General features: G+C 38.3%; 1 protein-coding gene across 5 annotated transcripts in view; it reads left to right on the top strand.

Moving 5' to 3' along the window:
- The window catches only part of ZBTB16 (zinc finger and BTB domain containing 16), a 171,300-nt gene extending 149,092 nt beyond the window's left edge, over positions 1 to 22,208 (top strand). For all 5 annotated transcript variants that reach the window (XM_040326036.1, XM_040326039.1, XM_040326040.1 and 2 more), the window contains exons 5-7: positions 1,819 to 1,989; positions 13,217 to 13,384; positions 14,136 to 22,208. In XM_040326036.1, coding sequence (XP_040181970.1) covers positions 1,819 to 1,989; positions 13,217 to 13,384; positions 14,136 to 14,365 — 569 coding nt within the window. In that variant the 3' untranslated portion in view covers positions 14,366 to 22,208. The remainder of the gene's footprint in view (positions 1 to 1,818; positions 1,990 to 13,216; positions 13,385 to 14,135) is intronic.
- Positions 22,209 to 22,790: the final 582 nt, after the last annotated feature.

Here is a 22,790-nt window from a genome sequence, read left to right as displayed (position 1 = left end):
TATTACATTTTCTGTTGGCTACATTCATGCTCCGTGGTCCCTCTGTATGCTCCCGATATGGAATAGGGACTGTGGGACTGTAGTGTTGCATAGAGCACTGACCGTAATGGCACCTAATTTGTACAAGCACTATTCCTTTCCCTTTAATTTTGTATTAGAGCCCATTCACACCTAGGCGTATATACGCCTGAAGTGCGACGCCGCAGCAGCCCCTGATACGCTGGAGGGGTGAGTTTACATTGTCGGCTATGGAGATGGTTCACATCTCCACGCCGAAACGCCTGAAGCCCAAAACAAGTCCCGGACCTTTTTTTCAGGCGGCGTTCGGCCACAGCCGACAATGTTGATCACCCCTCCTGTGTATGTTACCGCGGCGTATTTTACCGCGTTTTGTCGCGGCAAATCGCGGGACAAAACGCTGCAATTTGTCGTGGCAATTCGCGGTAAAATACGCCGCGTTGTAGTGTGAATGCAGCCTTAAAGGGGTTGTAAACTTAGGTTTGTTTTGTTTTCTAAATGGATTCCTTTTAAGCTAGTGCATTGTTGGTTCACTTACCTTTTCCTTCAATTTCCCTTTTTAAATGTTTTTTTTTCTTTGTCTGAATTTCTCACTTCCTGTTCCTCCTCAGTAAACTTGCCACCATCATCTGGCTGGGGGTTAGTCAGCCAGAACAGCTTACTGAGGAAAAACAGGAAGTGAGAAATTCAGACAAAGAAAAAAAACATTTAGAAGGGAAATCGAAGGAAAAGGTAAAGGGAACAAACAATGCACTAGCTTAAAGGAATACAGAACTTGCATAGCAAATATACTTCCATCACATTGTTACGCAGAGATGCCTCCAAAAGCTTTGTTGCCGTTTTTATATGGTCTAGCAGCCCTCTGGAGAGCCTTTCTTCCACCAATTTCTTGAAAGCATTGCCGTTGCCAAATATTCTACCAAACTGTACCAATCGTATCCACCTTTTAAGCAGCTTTTAAAACACTATTCCAAGTGTTGGATAGGTTGGTACTGCAGTCTACCATCAGAGAAGCAGACACAGAAGTACACAATGGCTTAATATTGCACTGTTCATACATTTCTTTTATGATGTCTGTCAAGAGGAACTTTGAATGACTAAGCTTGTGAAGACTCGCTTGCTGAAGCTTTAGAGGATGTATTTTTTTTTTTTTTTTTTTAAGTGACTCCATGAAAGCTGAAGGTAGTGTCACCCATAGCTGGTACAATATCCTGGTGCTCCTCAAGAGCATTTCTATGCGCCATATCCACTGTCGTAATCTCAGTAGGCACCCATGAGCTGCTCCTCAACTTACCAGGAAATGTCACTTTGGCACGCCATTTTATTTTTCGTATTATATTGTATTACCCAATTTATAAATTATTAGCCTGTGGCACTTTAAACCATGAAAATTCTTCAGCCTTTGAGAAGGTAGAAGTTCTACTGAGAAACTGGTAGCCCTGGCACTCCAGTTTCCTCCAATGTTTCTGGTATTGGCTGTTTTACCTGAAACTGTTGCTTATCTCATCTATCTGAATCGTGTAACGAAGTGCTGGTATAAATGTGGTAGGGGTACCCAGACTAAACCTCGTCTGCTCACATACAGATTGCTTCTTGCTTGGCTCAGGCACACTCTCCTGCTCGGTTGCATACTACCTCTGGAGATCTATTTATTTAAAGAAATTTGCCTATTTATTTATTTTGCCATACACTGTGACTAAAAGCATTAAATGTGTAGTTACAGTAGATTTGTACAAGACTTTTTTTTTTTTTTTGCATCCATGTGAACTCTTAGTAAATTCATATTATGTTTTTTTACAGGCTCCGATATGGCTGTGTTCTGTCTCCTATGCGGGAAACGTTTTCAGACTCAGATCGCACTCCAACAGCACATGGAGGTCCATGCTGGAGTGAGAAGCTACATCTGTAGTGAGTGCAACAGGACTTTTCCCAGCCATACTGCACTCAAACGCCATCTCCGCTCACACACAGGTAAAAAAAAAAACGTTCTACTTCTACAGTACCATGGACAGCACTTTATGCCTTCCTTTGATAGTGGATCAGCTCTGGGATTTCTCCCATGTGTGGGTGTTCCTAAAACATCCCAAAAAAAAAAAAAAAATTTGGTTTCTTTAAATTAGATATTGGCATTTAGACAGCTACAGTTATGTAGTTAAACTATATATCTGATCCCAAAGAGATGTTTTCTATGGGCTAACAGTACCACGGACAGCACGGTACAGTTTTCTTTGATAGTGGAGGATTTCTCTTGTGTGTATGCTCTTAGAAATATAGAAATATATATATATTTTAACAAACTTGCTTGGAATCTAGGAGCCAGATAAAAAGGTTAGGAGCCAGAAAACGCACCCCTAGCCCTAGACCTCCTCTGTGACTCAAAACATGCAACCTGTAGATTTTTTTTAAACGTCGCCTATGAAGATTTTAAAGGGTAAAAGTTTGTCGGCATTCCACGAGCGGACGCAATTTTGAAGCGTGACATGTTGGGTATGAATTTACTCGGCGTAACATTATCTTTCATAATATTTAAAAAAATGGGGATAACTTTACTGTTTTTTTTTATTAAAAAAAGTGTAATTTTTTCCAAAAAAAAGTGCGCTTGTAAGACCGCTGGGCAAATACGGCGTGACAAAGTATTGCAACGATTGCCATTTTATTCTCTAGGGTGTTAGGATAAAAAATGTATATAATGTTTGGGGGTTCTAATTAGAGGGAAGAAGATGGCAGTGAAAATAGTGAAAAATTACATTAGAATTGCTGTTTAACTTGTAATGCTTAACTTGTAATACCAACGGCCACCACCAGATGTCGCCAGCTCAAACAAGGAAGAGCTGGGGACTTCACAAGCCCACCTTCCAAGCCAAGTCGCCAGGATGCTATTTCTAGTCGCCCTGGCGACCGGGATTTGTCGACCCCTGATATAGATATATATATATATATATCTCTATATATCTCTATATATATATATATATATATCTATTAGTGTTTCCTTAAATTAGTCTCTTGGCATTTAGATATCTACAGCTATGTAGTTAAGCTACATATCCGGTTCTGAGGTGATATTTAGAAAAAATAATTGTATGTACTATGGTCTTTCCCAAATTTAATCACACTAGAACATATTGCACCTTTACACTTTTATAGAACTTTCAGGTAGCCCATAAATTAGTTGTGTGTTTTTGTTTAACCAGTGGCTTGATGTGGATGGAGGAATCCTCCCTGCTTGGCTATTGTGTTCCAACAGCGGGGAGACTTCCCCGCCAAAATATGTTTATCGGCATCGCAGGGTATAGCCTGCAGCACTGATTGAGCCACCAAAATTCAACAGGGCAGACATGCAGAAGTTAGTAAGTAGATCGGCTTTCATTACAACCTCCCTGCCCATACTTAGATCGAAATTCCACCAGTTCCTGCTGAGCTGGTCAGATTTTTGATCTGTGTATGGCTGGTTTTAGGGCCGCCTTTAATAAAAAAAAAAAAAGAAAAGGTCAAGTAACGATGTACTAGAGCACAGCACAATATCACGTATCAAAAATTTTGCATGTTTGTATATAAGTTCTCATTTTTTCCCCCTAGATTTTATTCTTTGTTAAAGGCTTTCATTGTATGTCGACATGAGGGAATTTCTATTTTTGAATATTGAATAATACTGCAGACAGCTTTTATTTTTATTTTTTTATTTTTTTATTATTGTGTAATGGCAGATAAAAATTATACTTTGAGTCAGCTCTGTGACAAATACCTGTCAGATATGTCGAGTATTGTCAAAGTATAAGGATGTTGGATATAGACTTTGAGATGGTTGTAAAATTCCTATTAGAACTGGATCAACTTGTATTTCAGGTTTCTAGGACTTGCAATTCCATCCAAAATCCACTTGTCCTTTGATCTACAAAGTCTTCGGATTCTTTTTAACAAAATCTTTAGATGACAGCAAGGAATAGTTATACTTGGTGAAGTAGGACATAGTGGATAATAAGTATTCTTGTGAATAGTAATCCCATAAAAGCAATGATGTTTAGTAGCCTTTTTTTGGACAGAGCAGATTTTAAACACTAGTGCAGTGTGTGTTGTCCATAGCGACTGATCAGATTGCAAGGGTCGTTTCCTACAGATGGAAGTCAGATGGATCTGCTAAAATTGTAGAACAGAACTGAGCGATAGGATAATTTTTCTGTAGTAAATTAAAGTGTAACTTCACTCTCCACATCAGAGGTCTCCAAACTTTATTAGCAAAGTGCCAGATTAATGTCCTTCACACATTTCGGGGGTGGACTGTGGTCAGTGAAAGTAGGAGGAGGAATAGTGTCCCATCATTGGTGTCGGTGGAAGGCATAGTGGCCCATTGTTGGTGTCGGTGGAAGGCATAGTGGCCCATCGTTGGTGTAGGTGGAAGGCATGGTGGCCCATCGTTGGTGTCGGTGGAAGGCATGGTGGCCCATCGTTGGTGTCGGTGGAAGGCATGGTGGCCCATCGTTGGTGTCGGTGGAAGGCATGGTGGCCCATCGTTGGTGTCAGTGGAAGGCATGGTGGCCCATCGTTGGTGTCAGTGGGAGAAATAGTGGTCCACTATTGGTGTCAGTGGGAGAAATAGTGGTCCACTATTGGTGTCAGTGGGAGAAATAGTGGCCACTATTGGTGTCAGTGGGAGGAATAGTGGTCCACTATTGGTGTCAGTGGGAGGAGTTGTGCGCCATGGTTGGTGCCAGTGAAAGTAACAGTGCTCTGTCATTGGTGTCAGAGGAATAGTGTACCAGTATCGGTGTCTGTGGAAGGAATGGTGCCTGATATTGGTGGAAGTGCAATCTAGCACTCCATTACTTCTCCCATCCGACAACTCCCTCCAGTGGGCTGGATCTGAGCTTATATGGGAGGCTTGCCCTTTCCTGCCAATACCAATTGGAGATTGGTCAGAGCTCCCTGTCACTCCTGGTCCCAGCCCTGTCCATGACTTTATATAAAAATGCTTGATTTGCCCAAAATTTTACTTTAATGGAGTGAGCCAATATAGCACTATACATATTGTGACCATGTATGCCCAGTAAATGTCCCTATAAGAATGCCATTTATTGTTTGTAAAAAGCAAATTAAAATTTGTAAATGGCATGTGATGCCGTTTCCTTTTTAATTACCCCTTATTTAGTTGCATAGTCAGGTTAAAAAAGACACCTCTAAGTCCATCTAGGAAAAGAAAAATCATATTGTATGATCCCATACACCTATACCGGGAAGAGCATCTAGCTTGGTAAATGGACTGTTCTTGCCTTCAGTGTTTTGAGTCCCTGGCAAGCATGCAGCATGTGTGGTCTGCGGAAAGTTAAAGGTCCTCTTTTTTGGGTCAGTGACATAAGTATGAAAGGGGTTGGTTCAGCAAACAAGCCAAACAACTGGTATTTCAGAATAGGCCAACAAATGGCAGCCTACACATTCCCTTTTATGTAATACTGCCACTTAAAGCCCAACTCAAGCCAGAACTTTTGTTTTGGATAGGACAGGGAAGGGTTGGTGGTGTTCTTAAATTTTTACTGCCCTGTGTATCCTATCCCTATTGGAAAGACTTATCCTTGCCCTCTCTCCTGATTTACAGGGTGTACGAAGGGCATCTTCTGGCCCCCTTATTTCTTGTCCTTGTGTCAGCAGGACATTAAGTGAGGGGACATTTCTCCAGTTAGGACACAAACTGCCAAAAAACTGATTCTGACTATTACCAACTCTGTGGAAACCAGTAGTCCTGTCTACATATGCATGATTGCCACTCTTTAATGATTAGAAGGTATTACTTTACACATAGACATGTCATGCTAACAGCAAAAGGAACAGAAACCCCTGTCAGAACAAATGAGGACATATAGAACTAGACATGTCAGTGACAGAAAAAAGGAAAACACTTAAGCAACTTTTGCATAAGTCACCACTGGCCAGAGCCTGACCTGTTTATCTGATAAGGAGGGTAGAAGGTGTAATAGGTAGACGATTGATCCTCCCCCCTCCTAGTCTTGTGCTGCAGAGTGGCGCGTGCTTTCATTAATAATGCAATAGGTGTCTTCAGCATGCGTGCCCAGTCTGTGTGCTTAACATCAGCAGCTGTGTTTGATAGCAAAGCCACTGTCAGCCTCCTGGCATTGATTTAGTGGAACTCTTCATGCACTATCATATTAACTGTGAAAAAAAGTGATGATGGGGTCACAGGTAATGCACCTTTTTTTTTTTTTGCCAAATAAATTTTTAAATACTAGAATGACAGAGAAAAATGGTCAACGGTGTTGCTGCCCTGCTGCAAGCAATTGTTTGCTAGTTGTCAAATTGATCCAGTGACTTCAGTGTTCTTAAGACCCAAAACAAGTATGCAGATGGGGAATTTTGGCATCACTGAGAACTCATGATTCCAGGTCAGTGACTCCTAAAGTATTAAACCTAGAGGCAGCTAGGCAACTGCCATTTTCAAAAGTCTGCAATGGCATGTCCACATTTCTGTCTAAGTTGATGTGCAAAAAAAGTAAACTACTGCCAGTATGTTTGATTAAGGTAATAAATTGAACTTTTTCCTCACTTGTCAGGACAGAAAGCTTCAAAGTGGTCATTGCTATCCTTTCTTCACTGTCCCAGTTTATAAGTCTGAGTTTTAGTGGTTGATGCACTCTTTGTGGGTCGTTAACTACCGTATTTATCGGCGTATTACACGCACCCTAACTTTTATAACACGCAGGCACAGTTTACCCTCTATTTTCAGGGTTAAAAAGTGAGTGTTATGCGCCAATAAATACAGTATATATAATGATTCAAGGATCAGGAGGATCACTCTTTACTTTCAGTGCAGCAAACTGTTCCCATTTACAGCATTTTTTTTAAAGTGTGTGTGTGTGTGTGTGTGTGTGTGTGTGTGTATATATAAGACTAGAGAAAAAAATCTTTTGCTGGGTTCCCAAGGCATCACAGAAGACAATATAGGCCCAGTTAAATGTACCACATTCTGCATATTAAATTAAAGCTCCCCAACTATACGAAAAAGTGACTGGACTTTAAATTGTACCAAGTCACAAATGAGATTATATATATATATAATTTACACAGTGCCTTGCGAAAGTATTCGGCCCCCTTGAACTTTGCGACCTTTTGCCACATTTCAGGCTTCAAACATAAAGAAGATATAAAACTAATTATTTTTAAAGAATCAACAGCAAGTGGGACACAATCGTGAAGTGGAACGAAATTTATTGGATATTTCAAACTTTCTTAACAAATAAATAAAAAACTGAAAAATTGGGCGTGCAAAATTATTCAGCCCCTTTCAGTGCAGCAAACTCTCTCCAGAAGTTCAGTGAGGATCTCTGAATGATCCAATGTTGACCTAAATGACTAATGATGATAAATGGAATCCACCTGTGTGTAATGAAGTTGTTGTATAAATGCACCTGCACTGTGATAGTCTCAGAGGTCAGTTTAAAGCGCAGAGAGCATCATGAAGAACAAGGAACACACCAGGCAGGTCCGAGATACTGTTGTGGAGAAGTTTAAAGCTGGATTTGGATACAAAAAGATTTCCCAAGCTTTAAACATCCCAAGGAGCACTGTGCAAGCGATAATATTGAAATGGAAGGAGTATCAGACCACTGCAAATCTACGAAGACCTGGCCGTCACTCTAAACTTTCAGCTCATACAAGGAGAAGACTGGTCAGAGATGCAGCCAAGAGGCCCATGATCACTCTGGATGAACTGCGGAGATCTACAGCTGAGGTGGGAGACTCTGTCCATAGGACAACAATCAGTTGTATACTGCACACATCTGGCCTTTTATGGAAGAGTGGCAAGAAGAAAGCCATTTCCTAAAGATATCCATAAAAAGTGTTTAAAGTTTGCCACAAGCCACCTGGGAGACACACCAAACATGTGGAAGAAGGTGCTCTGGTCAGATGAAACCAAAATCAAACTTTTTGGCAACAATGCAAAACTTTGTTTGGCGTAAAAGCAACACAGTTCATCACCCTGAACACACCATCCCCACTGTAAAACATGGTGGTGGCAGCATCATGGTTTGGGCCTGCTTTTCTTCAACAGGGACAGTGAAGATGGTTAAAATTGATGGGAAGATGGATGGAGCCAAATACAGGACCATTCTGGAAGAAAACCTGATGGAGTCTGCAAAAGACCTGAGACTGGGATGGAGATTTGTCTTCCAACAAGACAATGATCCAAAACATAAAGCAAAATCTACAATGGAATGGTTCACAAATAAACTTATCTAGGTGTTAGAATGGCCAAGTCAAAGTCCAGACCTGAATCCAATCGAGAATCTGTGGAAAGAACTGAAAACTGCTGTTCACAAACGCTCTCCATCCAACCTCACTGAGCTCGAGCTGTTTTGCAAGGAGGAATGGGCAAAAATGTCAGTCTCTCGATGTGCAAAACTGATGGAGACATACCCCAAGCGACTTACAGCTGTAATCGCAGCAAAAGGTGGCGCTACAAAGTATTAACTTAAGGGGGCTGAATAATTTTGCACGCCCAATTTTTCAGTATTTTTATTTGTTAAAAAAGTTTGAAATATTCAAGAAATTTTGTTCCACTTCATAATTGTGTCCCACTTGTTTCTTCAAAAAAAATTTGTTTTATATCTTTGTTTGAAGCCTGAAATGTGGCAAAAGGTCGCAAAGTTCAAGGGGGCCGAATACTTTCGCAAGGCACTGTATATAATCTATCTAACATTTTTAGTTTTCCATTTCAAAATCCAAGAGAAGAGGAGATTACGGGGGAGGTGTGATTAAAAGGGGTCCATATAGTGAACTTTTGGTGTTAACTTATTTACTTTAATGTCATCACAGATAACAAGGGGGGCACTCTTTATGTCTAGAGGAAAAGAGATTGTATCTCCAAATACAGAAAGGTTTCTTCACAGGAAGAGCTGTGAACATGTGGAATGGACTCCCTCAAGAGGTGGTTCTGGACAGCTCAGTAGATTGCTTTTAAAAAAAGTCCTTTGTTCAATGTACATAATATAACTGGATACTAACAATTATAGGTAAAGTTGATCCAGGGAAAATCCGAATGCCTCTTGGAGAATCGGGAAGGTTTTGTTTCCCCTGCTGGAGCAAATTGGGTCATGCTTTGCTGTTTTTTTTTTGTTTTTTTTTGCCTTCCGCTGGATCAACTGCGAGTATAGAATTATGTATATAGGATGGGGGAAAAATGTTTTTTTTTTTTTTTTATTGGTTGGACTTGGTCTTTCTTCAACCAGACTAAGTTAATTCTTAAGCCATATTTCCATAGTGGGTGTATATCTGGATATGAACAACATTAACTCAATAAACACAGTAGTACAAAATGTAAAACTGTGTACTGTTCCCAGTTACCCGCATCCAACTATCCCATATCAGGGTTAGGCAACCTCGGCCCTCCAGCTATATATAAAATGTATTTCCTAATGGAACTAGTTTGTGACTTGGTACCTTTTAAAGTCTTCTAGCTTGTTTTCTATGATTAGGGGGCTTTACAGAACTAAACAGCCACTTAAACTACCATTTTGGCCTCCGTCTGATGGCAGTTGCCATGGTTCTGCACATGTGATCGGTTATGACACCAGCTATTTGATGGCTTAATAGTTGGATTGAGAACATAAGCAAATGTGACAGTTTTCAAGGCATGCTTTGAATGTAATCTGTTTTGGAAAACCATTATATCAATGGGCTTAGTTCTGCTTTAACAGTGGTAGATGTCTGTATATTTTAACTTCCTAGGACAGCAAGTCCTTTGTGTTGAGCAATATAACTTCCAACTAGACAGTCCTTTGTCTTAAAATACCGTATATTCAGATCTAATGTTTTTTGAATGCTTTGACGTTTGGTTAGCTTTATACACAGTTTTAGTTAAAAACAGCGACCAAATTTTAGTTTGGGATTTGGCCTCTTGGTAGTGCATTCTATTATTATTATGCTTTTTATGTGTAATGCAAATGGAATGTACTAACACAAGCACATTCTCTTCATGCCATGAACACAACTGTGATATGCAGCTATTTGTTATGTTTATGTTATTTTTTTTTATGTGTATGTTAGTGCCAGCTTTCAGACTTTCTATTGTCACAGGTTTCATAATGTTAAAAAAACAGCCTTGACTGTATCAATGAGCCCATTTGCTTATGTATCTTGCATCAGTCCATTGCTGTTTCCCTCTGTCTGCTTTATACAGCTCATACACAGACTAAACGCGTGCCTAACACTTGCTTCCTCACAAGAGGCCGATTATGCATTGCTTACGCTCAATTATGTATTGGAAGTCTATTAAGAATTAAACTTATTAAATAGATAAGGAGCTCAATTTAATATTTCGCAGCAGTGCGTAACCCTTTCTGGCATATTCATGGCTGGCGAGGTCCTTTCCCCCCCCTTTTTTTCCCCTGCCTTTTTTTTTTTAATCAAGTGTTTATAGTTTTGCAGTTGGAAATAAGGAGTGTAATAAAAGAATACAAGTAGATAGAGCACATGTAACCAGGAGGACAATTTATGCAGAGGCACAGCCGCGGCCTGACACCAGGATAATGAAAAAACGTAGGTCATTGTGGATGACTTAAAGTCTCTGGGAGTCGGAGAAAATGTATGAAGCAACGAGAACATTACACGCTTGGCAGGCTGGCCGAGGAAAAAATACAGGCGCCCCTGTTCCCCCGCCGTAAACGCAAGGGCCTCCGATCCGCAGCCCGCAGAAAATTGCAATTACAGTGACAAGTGGAATCAGTAATATTTTAAATATTCATGAGCTGGGGCTGCGGTGATCAATCTGGTTTTATTGTCCTTGCTCTGCCTTCTGACATAAATAAGGAGCCACGGGCCTGTCACCCTCTTTATTATATTTTCTGTCACCAGACTTGGCTGACTGCTGGAAAGGATGTGTGCCACTTAAGTTCTGTGTATGTTTGTGTATTGCACAGGACTACTACTGTACATATAGACTGATATTAATGATCAGCTTTATGCTCTCTAAACATCTAGGTTGATCTGTAAGGGTTTTTTCACTTGTAACCCACTTTGCATGAATCTAACTTAAAGTTGTTTTTTTTTTTTTTTATTAAAAAAGTCATGCTTACCTGCTCTCTGCAATGGTTTTGCACAGAGCAGCCCTGAACCACCTCTTCTGGGGTTCCCTGCCAATGCTCCTGGCTGCTGCTCCTCTCTTCAGCGAGTGCCTTCATAGTAAGCCACTTTCTAAGGGGGCACTTGTGCAGGCTCAATCCCTGGCCACACTGCCTTCATCCATAATCGGACAACGTGGCTCATTCCTGCCCCCTGCTTCCTCATCACATGATTTGATTGACAGCAGCAGAAACCAATGTCTCCTCCTGTGCTGTGAGGAGAGCAAGCCACTGCTCTTGGGCACAGCACTGGATCGAGATCGGGCTCAGGTAAGTATTTAGGGGGGCTGGGGAGCAACATTTGAAAATAGTTTTTTTTATTTTATTTTTTTCTACCTGAATGCAGAGAAAGCATTAAGGTAAAAAGCCTTTAGAATCACCCAACTCCTTAATTATATAAAACTGCAATGTAAAATACACTAAAGAATATCTATAGCTGATGATTAAAATGTATCTAAACCCAAGAATTAACTGTAATTGCAGCGTAAGATTGAAAGCTACATTAGTTTTCATGTTTCAGGCTAAGACCATTTTCAGCAAGTACAGAAAATGCCTAATCTTGCCAAAAATGTGTCCTGTCATTTCTAGTGAACTGATCTGGAAGCAGGGAACAATCTGTCTTGCTTCTGTAAACTGCTAACCCTATAATCTTCCATAGGAATGGGCAAAGGCAGACATGTCCAGCCTAGTGTGACAACCATGGTTCCTCCCATAGATACAGTAGAGGAGCAAGCATAGCCATGCAACAAGAATTGTGTTTTTTTTGTCGGATTGTCAAGTGAAAATAGAGAGGGGGGGGGGGGGTGAGAGAGAGGGAGCATGAAATATGAAAACAAATTTAGCCATCATATCTGAGTAAATTTTAGTGGCCAGAGATATTCCTTTTCTAAAGCTTTGACAGATGAGACAAATCCAAACATATCAATGTGAGTGTCATGTTGCACTAGTGATGAGCTTCCACGTTTAGTAGACTTCAGTGGCCTTCACTTTATGCAGGAGGCATCCAAAGCCTCTCCAAGTTCTAGAAAATGTGTAGGGATTCACAAACTCTTTGCCTTAATGCATAGCCAAACAGAGCGAGAAGAAATACCGGCAAATTAAGGGTCTTCTTTGAGGAGCCCCCAGGTCACCAGAACTAGTATCCCTATTGGAAGATTTTCCCTCGTACTTCTCTGGGGACAAACAAAAACATTTTTTTGTTTTTTGTTTCAATGATAATGGTAAACAGGACAAATGGAGAAGTTGGATCTCTTTGATGGAAGTGCTAAAACCTGACAGGTCTTCTAATCCCTTTCCACTCCTTATCCAAAACTAAAAAAAAGTTTTGATTTTAGATATACTTTTAATGTATTCTAGCTAGCTTACCAATCATTACATGTGGAGACTGTGTCAGTTTTCTTTTTTTTAAATCATCCACGCTACGGAAGGGCAACTTAACCATCCTTGGACAGCAACAATGTCAGCCTTTGAAAAGAGTAGTGTTAAATGCATTATTAGGTTTGAATGGATTTTGTGTGAGTGAACAACAAATTAAACCTAACACTTCTTAAGCAGTTGGGAGAAACCTATTTTTTTTATTTATCTTTAGGGATAAATGTTTAAATAAAAGCGGGCCAATGTCAACTCTTCTGTCGGTGTTAAATTGGTTGTCTCAGCCATCCAACTACCACTTTTCCTTAACGGCTTGGTCTGTTAAAAGAAGTTGGGGTAAATAAAACGTACTGGCAGGATCAACCAGTGAAAATTAAGAAACTAAAATCTTACAAAAAATAAACAAATAAATCTACCAGTAATGCCTAAAATATCCAAGTGTCAAAAGATGCCACATTCTGATAAATTACAAAGAAAAAAAGGAAATGGGAAAGGACTTTTAAGGCATCAATCTAGAAACACAAAATATTTAACTAATGCAGTCATCAAATCTAGGAACTGGTAAGGTGCAAAATATTACACTTTAATTTTTGGATGTAAATGCCCTTCTTTGATATATGCATTTTTGTTTTCTTTGCAATAAAGATGATGTTTCACTTTATCTAGAACCACAGAAATGTAATGAATGAACGTTCTAATTTCAGGTGACCATCCATATGAGTGTGAGTTCTGTGGTAGCTGTTTCCGGGATGAGAGTACGCTGAAGGGCCACAAGCGTATCCATACAGGGGAGAAGCCCTATGAGTGTAATGGCTGCGGGAAAAAGTTCAGTCTCAAGCACCAACTGGAAACACATTACAGAGTTCATACAGGTACGTTTTTTATTATAGAGATCCTCTGTGTAAGGACAGTCTGGATTGGAAATATATGGGGATGTTTGTTGAGGGTTAAAAATGTGGTCCAGAAATTGACACTGCTAAACTAAAAGATGAAGGTATTTAAAAATTGTTTGTAATGCTTAAAGAATCGGCCCACTCCAAAACCAATTGGGTAGATGTAGGTTCACTCACCCAATGAGTTTTATGTCTCAGGTGCCCTATTTTGAAGTATCACCACATAGTACGAGAACTCCCAATCCCCAGGGAGAGAAAAACAAAACCGTAATATCTGCAACAGATGGCTAGTTCTGAAAAAATTGGGAGCAAAGATCTAGTTCTCGGAGATTTAAAATGTTTTTTTTTGGACTGATCCTTTAATAAGAATAGAAGAAAAAATCTATGATAATGCAGCTGCTGCCTCGGCAATTAAAATTAACAAGGATCACTTATGATATATTCTCTTCTTTAGTCATAAACATTTATTTACATTAAGTCTTGCCTTTGAACCCTACAATAAGGGCCCATTGGATTTTTTTAGGCTGCATAAATAACTACTCATCTTGGTTAAAAAATGCTCATGAATGAATAATCTGGTATAATTCTTACTAATGGTTGTAGAAATCCTTTAGAAGTTAACAAGCCTTAGATCTCCCTGTATGAATGATCTTAATCTGCATGGTTCAAAAACTTTCAGAAATTCACCAGAGCAAATTATGATTTTCACCATTTTTTTGATTCTTCTCAGGCGAGAAACCTTTTGAGTGCAAGTTGTGCCACCAGCGCTCTCGGGATTATTCTGCTATGATAAAACATCTCCGGACCCACAACGGAGCCTCACCTTATCAATGTACCATCTGCCTCGAATACTGTCCCAGCCTATCTGCCATGCAGAAGCACATGAAGAGTCACAAACCTGAGGATATCCCTGCCGACTGGAGAATTGAAAAGACCTACTTGTATTTGTGTTATGTGTAGTAAAATAAATTCATGTTTGTCGGAGAGATGAAACAGTAATATGGGGAGAGCTGAGCAATACAGACATGTTGAAAACCCACTTTAAAGCAAAGAAATCAAACACATCCTCCCCCTTTTTGGCCTTCTCATGGGAACTTTTGCTGCTTTTCCTTTTTGGATTTGAATGTGTGCTCCATGATAAGATTAAATAATCTTGCACATGGCATTAATCTATCCCAGTTTCAAAATATTTTGCAATATTTGAAGAACATGTCATTGTTTGGAGAAGTAACTTGTGTATAAAAGATTTTCTCCATGACTACAAAGTCCTTATGCACATGTGCATTGGGCAAAATATGTTCTGTCTGTTACTGCTGGTGAGGGGATATTCACCAATACTAAATCTGTAATCTTTTAGGTACTGATGGAGAGTGTGTATCTACCATTTTGGGGGTCACTTTGATTTCAAATTGGTCATCCGTAGGTCTTTGAGATGATTCCAATGCCATCCAAAGACCTGTTTAGAGACTTCAAAATTGAAATATACATAAACCTTTGTTTAATACTCCTTGGATCCAGCTGTGGTAATGTAAATGTCCTAGCCAAGTAAGCTGGATTGTTTAAGAAAGTATCCTGCTCTAGTGTGGAGCATAACTTGTAATACCATCCGGTATTCATTTATTTTTATTTTTTTGTAGCACTGAAGGGGTTTGGAACCTCAAATTATAAGTTTTGTCTTCAATTTTTTTAGTCCACTGCTAGTCTCTTTTTACAGTGCAGTCCGTATGTATGCAACAATGTCATTCCCTAAGCTCTGTCAAAGTACAGTAAAAGAGTCAGTGACTTGCTGTGGTGTCTAATAAAATTTTTGAAGTGGAGCACTTTGGAAAATATTTACTTTCATTTGGAAGGAAAATTATTGGCAAAGACGGCGACACCATTTTTGGTGAATTTAGCTAAACAAAGCTGATAGAACATGTTGTCAGCATGTCTGTACTGACCACAGGTCCGGACCCACTGGTCTAATGGGTCCGGAGAGATATGCAAGGCAGCAGATAAAGTTCGTTTTGCATCTGTGGCTAAAAGAATTGGTTCTAAGAGCATAAATGGCAGCCCTTTACCTATGTAATAGCCAAGTTAATGGATGTGTTTGATTCATTTGCTTGTTTCCCCTTTTTTCGCATCTGAAAAAAAAAATTCCCAGCATCCTCTTGTGAGTCAGTATGTTTTCACAGAGGTCAAATTTAATAGGGGCTGCTTCTATGTACATAGTCTGTTTAATTTTCTTTAGCACATTGTACTTGAATATTTTTTTTTTCTTCTTTTTGATGACCTCATGTTTACCAGTGCCTAATGTAAGGCATTTTGTTTCCATAAGACACATTGTAGGAAAGGAATGTGCCAAATACAAAGTGGGCAGGATGAAACAATGTGTCTTCTTTTTTTTTTTTTTTTTTTTCTGTACCAAATATGGTATTCAATCTAGGGTTGACACAGCCCTTTTGCGTAATGCTTGGGCTTTTTTTTTTTTTCATTCATAAAAGCTACCTCTTAACCTGTGTGCTGCAAGAGGTGCCTACAACACATGTAACCATGCTTTATAGGTCCCTCTGACAGCGAATGGGTTAATATATTTTATTTTTTTTATTGTTATTGCCGTTCAATGTTAATCTTATGTTATGCTTAAATGCTATCATTGTTTTCATCTCATTTTTATTTCTTGCTGTTTTTTGTGATTTAAGCTGCATTTATATATAAAAAGAAATATAATTGGTTTAGGGGAATAATATGGTAGATAGCCTTATTGGGGGGGGGGGGGAAGCAGAGGAGACATTTTAACCTTCTTTACTGCAGAGTGGTCTTCCTATTTTGACCGCTGTTGTACAAAGGGCTAAGATACTGCTGTTGTCTTTTGCCATTTGAAATGCCAAGAGCCACTTTTGGGCTTGTTCAGTAAGACACTGGGAAGAGCAAGATAGACATGTAAGGTGTAGTGACCTTCAGTGGCCCATCAGATTTGCAGTAGGCTCTACTGAAAGGTGATTTCTGATTGGTTGCTGCAAGTTTGTACACTTGGCACATCCCATTGTGCTTTGCATCCTCTTACTGAAAAAGTGAGTGTGATTGGTTCAAATGGCTCCCCATATTAGAGACATTTTATTGTAGCTCTAAGGGGTAGCAGGAGGGTGAGTGAAGGATCTGTGGTTTAAACTTGAATTTGTGAATAGAAAATTTAGTTTTTTTGTTTTGTTCAAAATTCATAATGTGAAGGTGATTAAAGTATTAAAATTTCTTGGCAGATATACATTATATATATTTTTTTGCAGTATGTACCAATGCAGACTCATACAGTAACAGATGAATGCCAGCCAAAATCTTCAAGGCAAAATGCTTGATGGATTTCCTCATCATACACAGGGGATAAGGGATTAAAGTTGATCCAGAAAAGCAAATGGCAACCACCTTGTATCTATCCCTTCCCTGAGGTTCTGCTCTGAACTTTCTCCTCCTCACACATGAAAAATAAACATTACAAGGGGCAGGACAAATATTTGCAAAGTTGTGATATTTTTGTAATATTTGTTAGTCTTTTTGTCAGTTTTGGCCCTATATATATTTTTTTGTAACGTGAACAGGACTCTGTGTGTATGTGTACGCGTGTATGCACGCCTGGTCAAGAAGTACCTTGCGTGCTCAGTTGTATTGAAAGTCATACAGTATTGTGCTTAATCAGAGACTCTGCTTCTGCTGGTGTGGGAATGTAAACACTGCTTACGCTTTTTGGTGTATTGTCTCCTCAAATTTTTACTGGACTTTCTAAAACGTTAATTTTGTTTTTCCCCATTCTGTCTGTAAAGCAAAATTTATAGATTTCATGTAAAATGGAGAGACGGCCTGATTCTAAAGTCCTATTTTAAAGCACTATGTTTTGTACCTTGAAACCCAAGAAGAAAAATTGGTTAAAAAAAAAAAGTGAAAATATACTGAGAACATTTTGTTGGCCTATCTGATATAAGGAACGGTAAAGAAGCAGCTGAAGAAACTCATTGCTGCAATAATCAAAATCCCACATTATGTACTGGGTTTTAAGACCAATCTTGAGGCACTGGTCACATGGGGCTGCTGCAGGAAGATATGCTAACTGCAATGTTTCTTCTGGACCAGTCACTCAATTTTAGTTTTTATAACCGTTTTCATGTACTTTTTTGTTTTTCTCCTATATCATAAAGGCAACATTTTTTTAAATATTTTTGACTTTTATTTTTCAGTATACATCTGCTTCTATATTGGACAAAAACATATTAAATACTCCATCTTTCTAATTAATTTGATATTGTAAAGCAGGGCACTGAAATAATTTGCTGTGTTTAGTAGTGTGCATTGCCCCTCTAGTTCCTGATTCGTATAAATTGTAGTCATTAAAAAAGGTTAAAAAAAAAAAAACAGTTGTTGCGTGTGAAAGTTAAACAGCTCAACTCCAGCCAAAACTTTTTGGGCTATCCCTGTTGTGCAAATTTCATTTCCTTCCTCTTTTGCCGACTAACGGAACTGCTGCAGGCTGAAATTCCTTGTTTCAACCTCTAAAGATTGTGTTTGTTTTTTTTGTTTTTTTGTTTCATTGGTTTGGGTAAACTTTTTCCCCTGTCCAAATACTTTTTCTAGGAAAGATAGCCTGGCCAAAAGTGTTTGCAAAGGTTATCCAATTGGTCAGAATCGTCCTCAAATATCCTATTTTTCAGAAAGGTGGATTTTTGTTTTTTATAACTTGGATCCTATGTCCACTAATTCAAGTCAGTATTATACTGTACATTTTGCAACATTAACAATTATAATAATGCCATTTTAAGGCTGTCGCATCACTATCCACAGCAGATTAGTGTAACTTTGCTTTATGTACCAAGTTATTAAACAGACTCGATATGGAGCATTTATCAGTGCTGAAAGATCATGAATTGCATTAATTTGTAATCTGTTTGAAATCCCAGATCTCTTCATTTAACCTCAAACCGTAACGTAGTGTTTTCTGTTCTTATCAATGCCAGCTGTATGTTGACAGAGAAAAGGCTACTTTATTCTTTGTGCCTCAACATTTTTGTATTCTAATTAAAAAAAAAAAAAAGTAAAGAAAAAAAATAAAGCAGCAATGGTGTCGGCTACAAAATATGTATGTATAAAAAGTCTGCTGCAGTATATCATTATTGTTCTGCTTGTAAAAGAAAAAAAAAGCAGCATTTTTTGGATTTATGCCAGGAGTGGCTAGTTGCTAATGTTTCAGTAGTCATACATGCTAATAGACCAACCAAAACTTTAAAATTTAAAAAAAAATGTGACTGCTCCCAAAATTTAGGGAGACTCTACTTGTAGAATAGGCTAATATCCACTTCTTGGTGTATGCTGTTTTTGATGTCTGTTATTGGCCCGTCCAAGCAATGACTACTTATTCTTGCTTGCATAACATTTAATATTTCATTCCTGGTAATTGGTCTGTTTCTAAAACCTAATTTAAAGGATGACAAAAATTATGTAACCTAACCTAAAAAGGAGTATCAAAAATGCAAAAAGTATGACAATAATGCCTTATTCAGTTGAAAGGCTATATAGGCGAAAGCCAATTTTGTAAGTTACTGGGCAGAAAGTAGCACTAAAGGCCCATACACACAATTGGACTTTTCAACAACGGTCCGACGGATGTGTTTTATCGGACAAACCGACCTTCTGTATGCTCCATCGGACAATTGTTGTTCAAGATAGAAGTCGCAAGCATACACCAGGAAGGTAATGCGCACAACAGACACTGCTCTTTATAAACAAGGAATTGTATTGTAATTTTTGCTGCAGAACTTAACTAATAACTGATTATCTCAACTACTACAGTTGTTGATCCTAGTCCTTTATCAAATTTCTAAATCTATTTAGACAAGCTGTTCAATTGACTCAGTTTACATTACCCATGGTGCCACCCCTGGTCAGTCCAAAGGATTTTGTCTGCTCTATTGTCTTTGCTGTACTTCTCATGATGTGTTTTGCATGTGCTCTGCTCTAGAAGGGGCCTGGTTAGACAGCAAAATAATCTGTCCATATATATTTTATGTGCACAATTATTGTAGCATTATGGACCAACTGCCATGAGGGACCTAGCAAAATGACTTCCTTTGCCCTCCCCTGTTTTCTAATCATTTTTTGTTTTTGTTTTGTGTTGTTTTTGTTTTTTACATTATTTTTTTCTGACTCTTTCTTCTGCTTGCCTCCGTGTTATAACAGCACAAGTGCCAGTCGCAATTGCTGTCAGAAGTAAATGAATAGAAGTCAAGAAAAAAAAATAATAAAATATATAGTGTTTTATCAATGGGTTTTGACCATTTTTTTGCTGGTTGGTTTGGCATTTTTGTCTACCCGACCTGCATCAAAATGATTAAATGTTAAGTCTACCTCAGCACCCTCTGCCTAAGTTTATTGGGTGCCTACTGGTTATGTTGCCTACAATATATTTTTTTCCTTTCTCTTCTGTATGTTCCCTGTCTTTTTTTTTTCCAGCCTTTTATTCTTTATTATATGTTTTATTTTTAACAAAACAGTGGCTCATGTAAGGTGTAAAACAAATATAACCATAAAGCCAGATTTTGCTGCAGAGTAAAATAGATTTGCCTACTTGGTCTGTAGTGTGGTGTTCCATATTGAGTACAACCCATTGAAAGAGGCTTATGTAATTATAGTTGCTGTAAACCAATGCTTAGTTGTGCAGCTTATACTGAGTACTAAATTTATTGTTTTTACTACCCACGTGTTCTCTTCTCTCCCTTTTTTATATCCTTGGGCTTCGGCATCCATTTGGTTTCATTTGGAAGCCATGCAAAGAATCTTGATTGTCCTATGGTACCAATAGACCTAAACATTTAATAAAGAGCTGTGAAGGTATTGCCCAATCAATCATATTCCATCATTATGTGCTTTAAAAGCTAATAGAGTAGCTAGGTGCACACATTACTTGTTCACCCACTTTCCAAAATATAAACAATTCTGGTCAAGTAGGTCAGTTGGCCTATATGATTTAGTTAGTGTAATGGTTTTTGTATTGGGGAATTTCTCCTATCGGATGAGCAATGAATCTCATTTTTTCGGTTGTATAGTACTTCAGTTGCCTTCAATATATTGGAATTTTATGTAATTTATTAAATTCATAAAAGTGATTAAGAACAAGTTTTATTGGGAGTGAAGGCTTGCGGGAAGAAGGGAATACTAATGGGAGGGCCCAGTATTGGGGTGATGGCGTTGCCCTTGCATTATAAGCACAAATTTGAACACCCTTGTTGTCATACATGTTCCTAATTTTAGGAAGATCACAGCCAGTCCTGTGTGTCATCAGAATGCAGTATTGAAGCCCTATTTCTGCATTCATACAAATTTGTTGTTGCCGTGGATAAACGAATGAATACTTTTGTTATGAAGGGTGAGCTGTAGTTTGTACAAGTATTCATTTTGCTTAAGTGGCCTTTTAAAGTAGCCATTTGATTAGCTTATATATAATACACTTCTGACTTGGCATGGATTCTCTCATATTTGATTTGGAATAAAAAGCTACTGAAGAGAGAACCTACATCAGCCTTAACTTTTAATTATTTTTTTAGTTTGCGTTTATTAATTTCTCTTGTCATAATGTATGTATGATTCTATCATTAAAGTACATCAGAAAAAGACACTGGATGACGGTTTGAGAATCTCTAGAAGTTTATTTAAAACCCCTATGGAGAAGAAAAACATTTGTAGTTGCCCCAATGCCCTGTTATGTCTGGTTGTTAACCATGGCTATCAAATATAGAGCATTTATATGTCCGACAACAAAGGATTCATTGGCGACTTGGTATATTCATGAACCTCCATGTTATTGAGGCTCTCTTAACTGATCAATCTGTACCCAGTTTGCTTGTAAATTAATGTGACATATTAAAACAACCAGGAATTATTGCTGACCAATCAATTTGAAATATGAATTTTAAAACCCCCAGCACGAGCAACAGCCTTGTAGCCTTAAACACATGTGATGGGCTTTGTTTCAGGTACAAATTTGTACTTCATTCTTTGGGAGTCCCAATGGTTATAGGTCATTTTGTGATTCAAATGTTCCAGTGTCACATTGTTGGTAGTTGAGGGTGGTAATAAGGCTGGAGTTACCCAGTGTTCAGATCTATGTGTAGTATGTATTGCCCGTTTTGAATAATTCACACATATAGTTGTAAATGCTGAGTTCCATTTTGCTTTAGAAAACAGCACTGTGATATTTGTTTTTGATAGAAACTAATTTGTATCTTGAGTGTGGCAAAACCTAGCTTATGTTAATTTTATTTCAAGCTAAAGGACATAGCCAAAACCTTAATGAGCTTCTGCCTTTCTTGTTTTCGTATTGCTTTTTGTTAACTTTTTATTTCTGTTTTTATTACTTTTTTTTTTTGTTTTTGTTTTTTGCTGCGCAGACGCAGTAATCTCAAGAGGGCATAGCTACATTACTGACTCTCTCCCTCTCTGTGCCACTTTCCCTCGCCATGCTGTGTAGACGAGCATCTCTTTGTAACTACGGTGTTTCTCATTCTCTCTTCTTTGGGTTTTGTTGTTTTTCATTTTGATAGAGAAAAAAAATTTGAATAAAATGCTGCAGGATTTTTTTTTCTCTCTACATTGTCACTAAGTGAAGTTTGTGCCTTGTATAGCAAAGAAAATATTTTTTACATCCTACTAACAGTAAAATAAATTTTTTTGTAGTGAACATTTTTTGTATTTTTATTTATAAGTCTCATAAAAAAACAAAAATAGCAAATGTTTGGTTGTATACCTTAAATCTGCAGTTAGAATAAAGTTAATTCCACTGTCAGTTTGGTATTTTGAAGTTTGTGTCTTATTTTCTTATACGGGAATGGCTTTGTATGCGTTGTTTCTATAAAATGTACCTATCAAAAAGAAACGTTACCAAACACTATAACATGCTGACACCAGACTGTTCCTTCAGAACTCTGCAAGAATGTCATGGAACCCCGACATGCTTCAATTTTTTAATCCTTAATGTAGAACTAAAGGCAAAACTTTATTTTGGATAAAGTAGGGGGAGAATTATAACCCCTGTCAGGTTTTTGCTTGCCATCTGTGTCCCATTGGGGAAATTTACCCTCATTTTCTGTCCCATATTCAGAACAGGAAGTGATGCGAAATCCCTGCACATTAAGGGACTCATTGGGGATCGCTAAAACTAGTGTCCTCATTGGAAGGTCTCCCCTCTATTTTCTGGGGACAACCCAGAATTAGATTTTCGTTTACTTTCAATGATGATGGCAAATTACAAATTGGATGAATCTCCCTAACGGGGACACAGACAGCAAAAAAAAAACTAATAGGTGTTCCAATCCCTCTCCAATATGTTCATAAAAAAGATTTTCTTGCCTTTTTTGTACTACTTTTT

This window comes from Rana temporaria, chromosome 10 (genome assembly GCF_905171775.1).
Source record: "Rana temporaria chromosome 10, aRanTem1.1, whole genome shotgun sequence".
Lineage (NCBI taxonomy): Eukaryota > Metazoa > Chordata > Amphibia > Anura > Ranidae > Rana > Rana temporaria.
The sequence above is the reverse complement of the archived record's forward strand: the minus strand, read 5'-3'. Positions and strand labels throughout refer to the sequence as shown.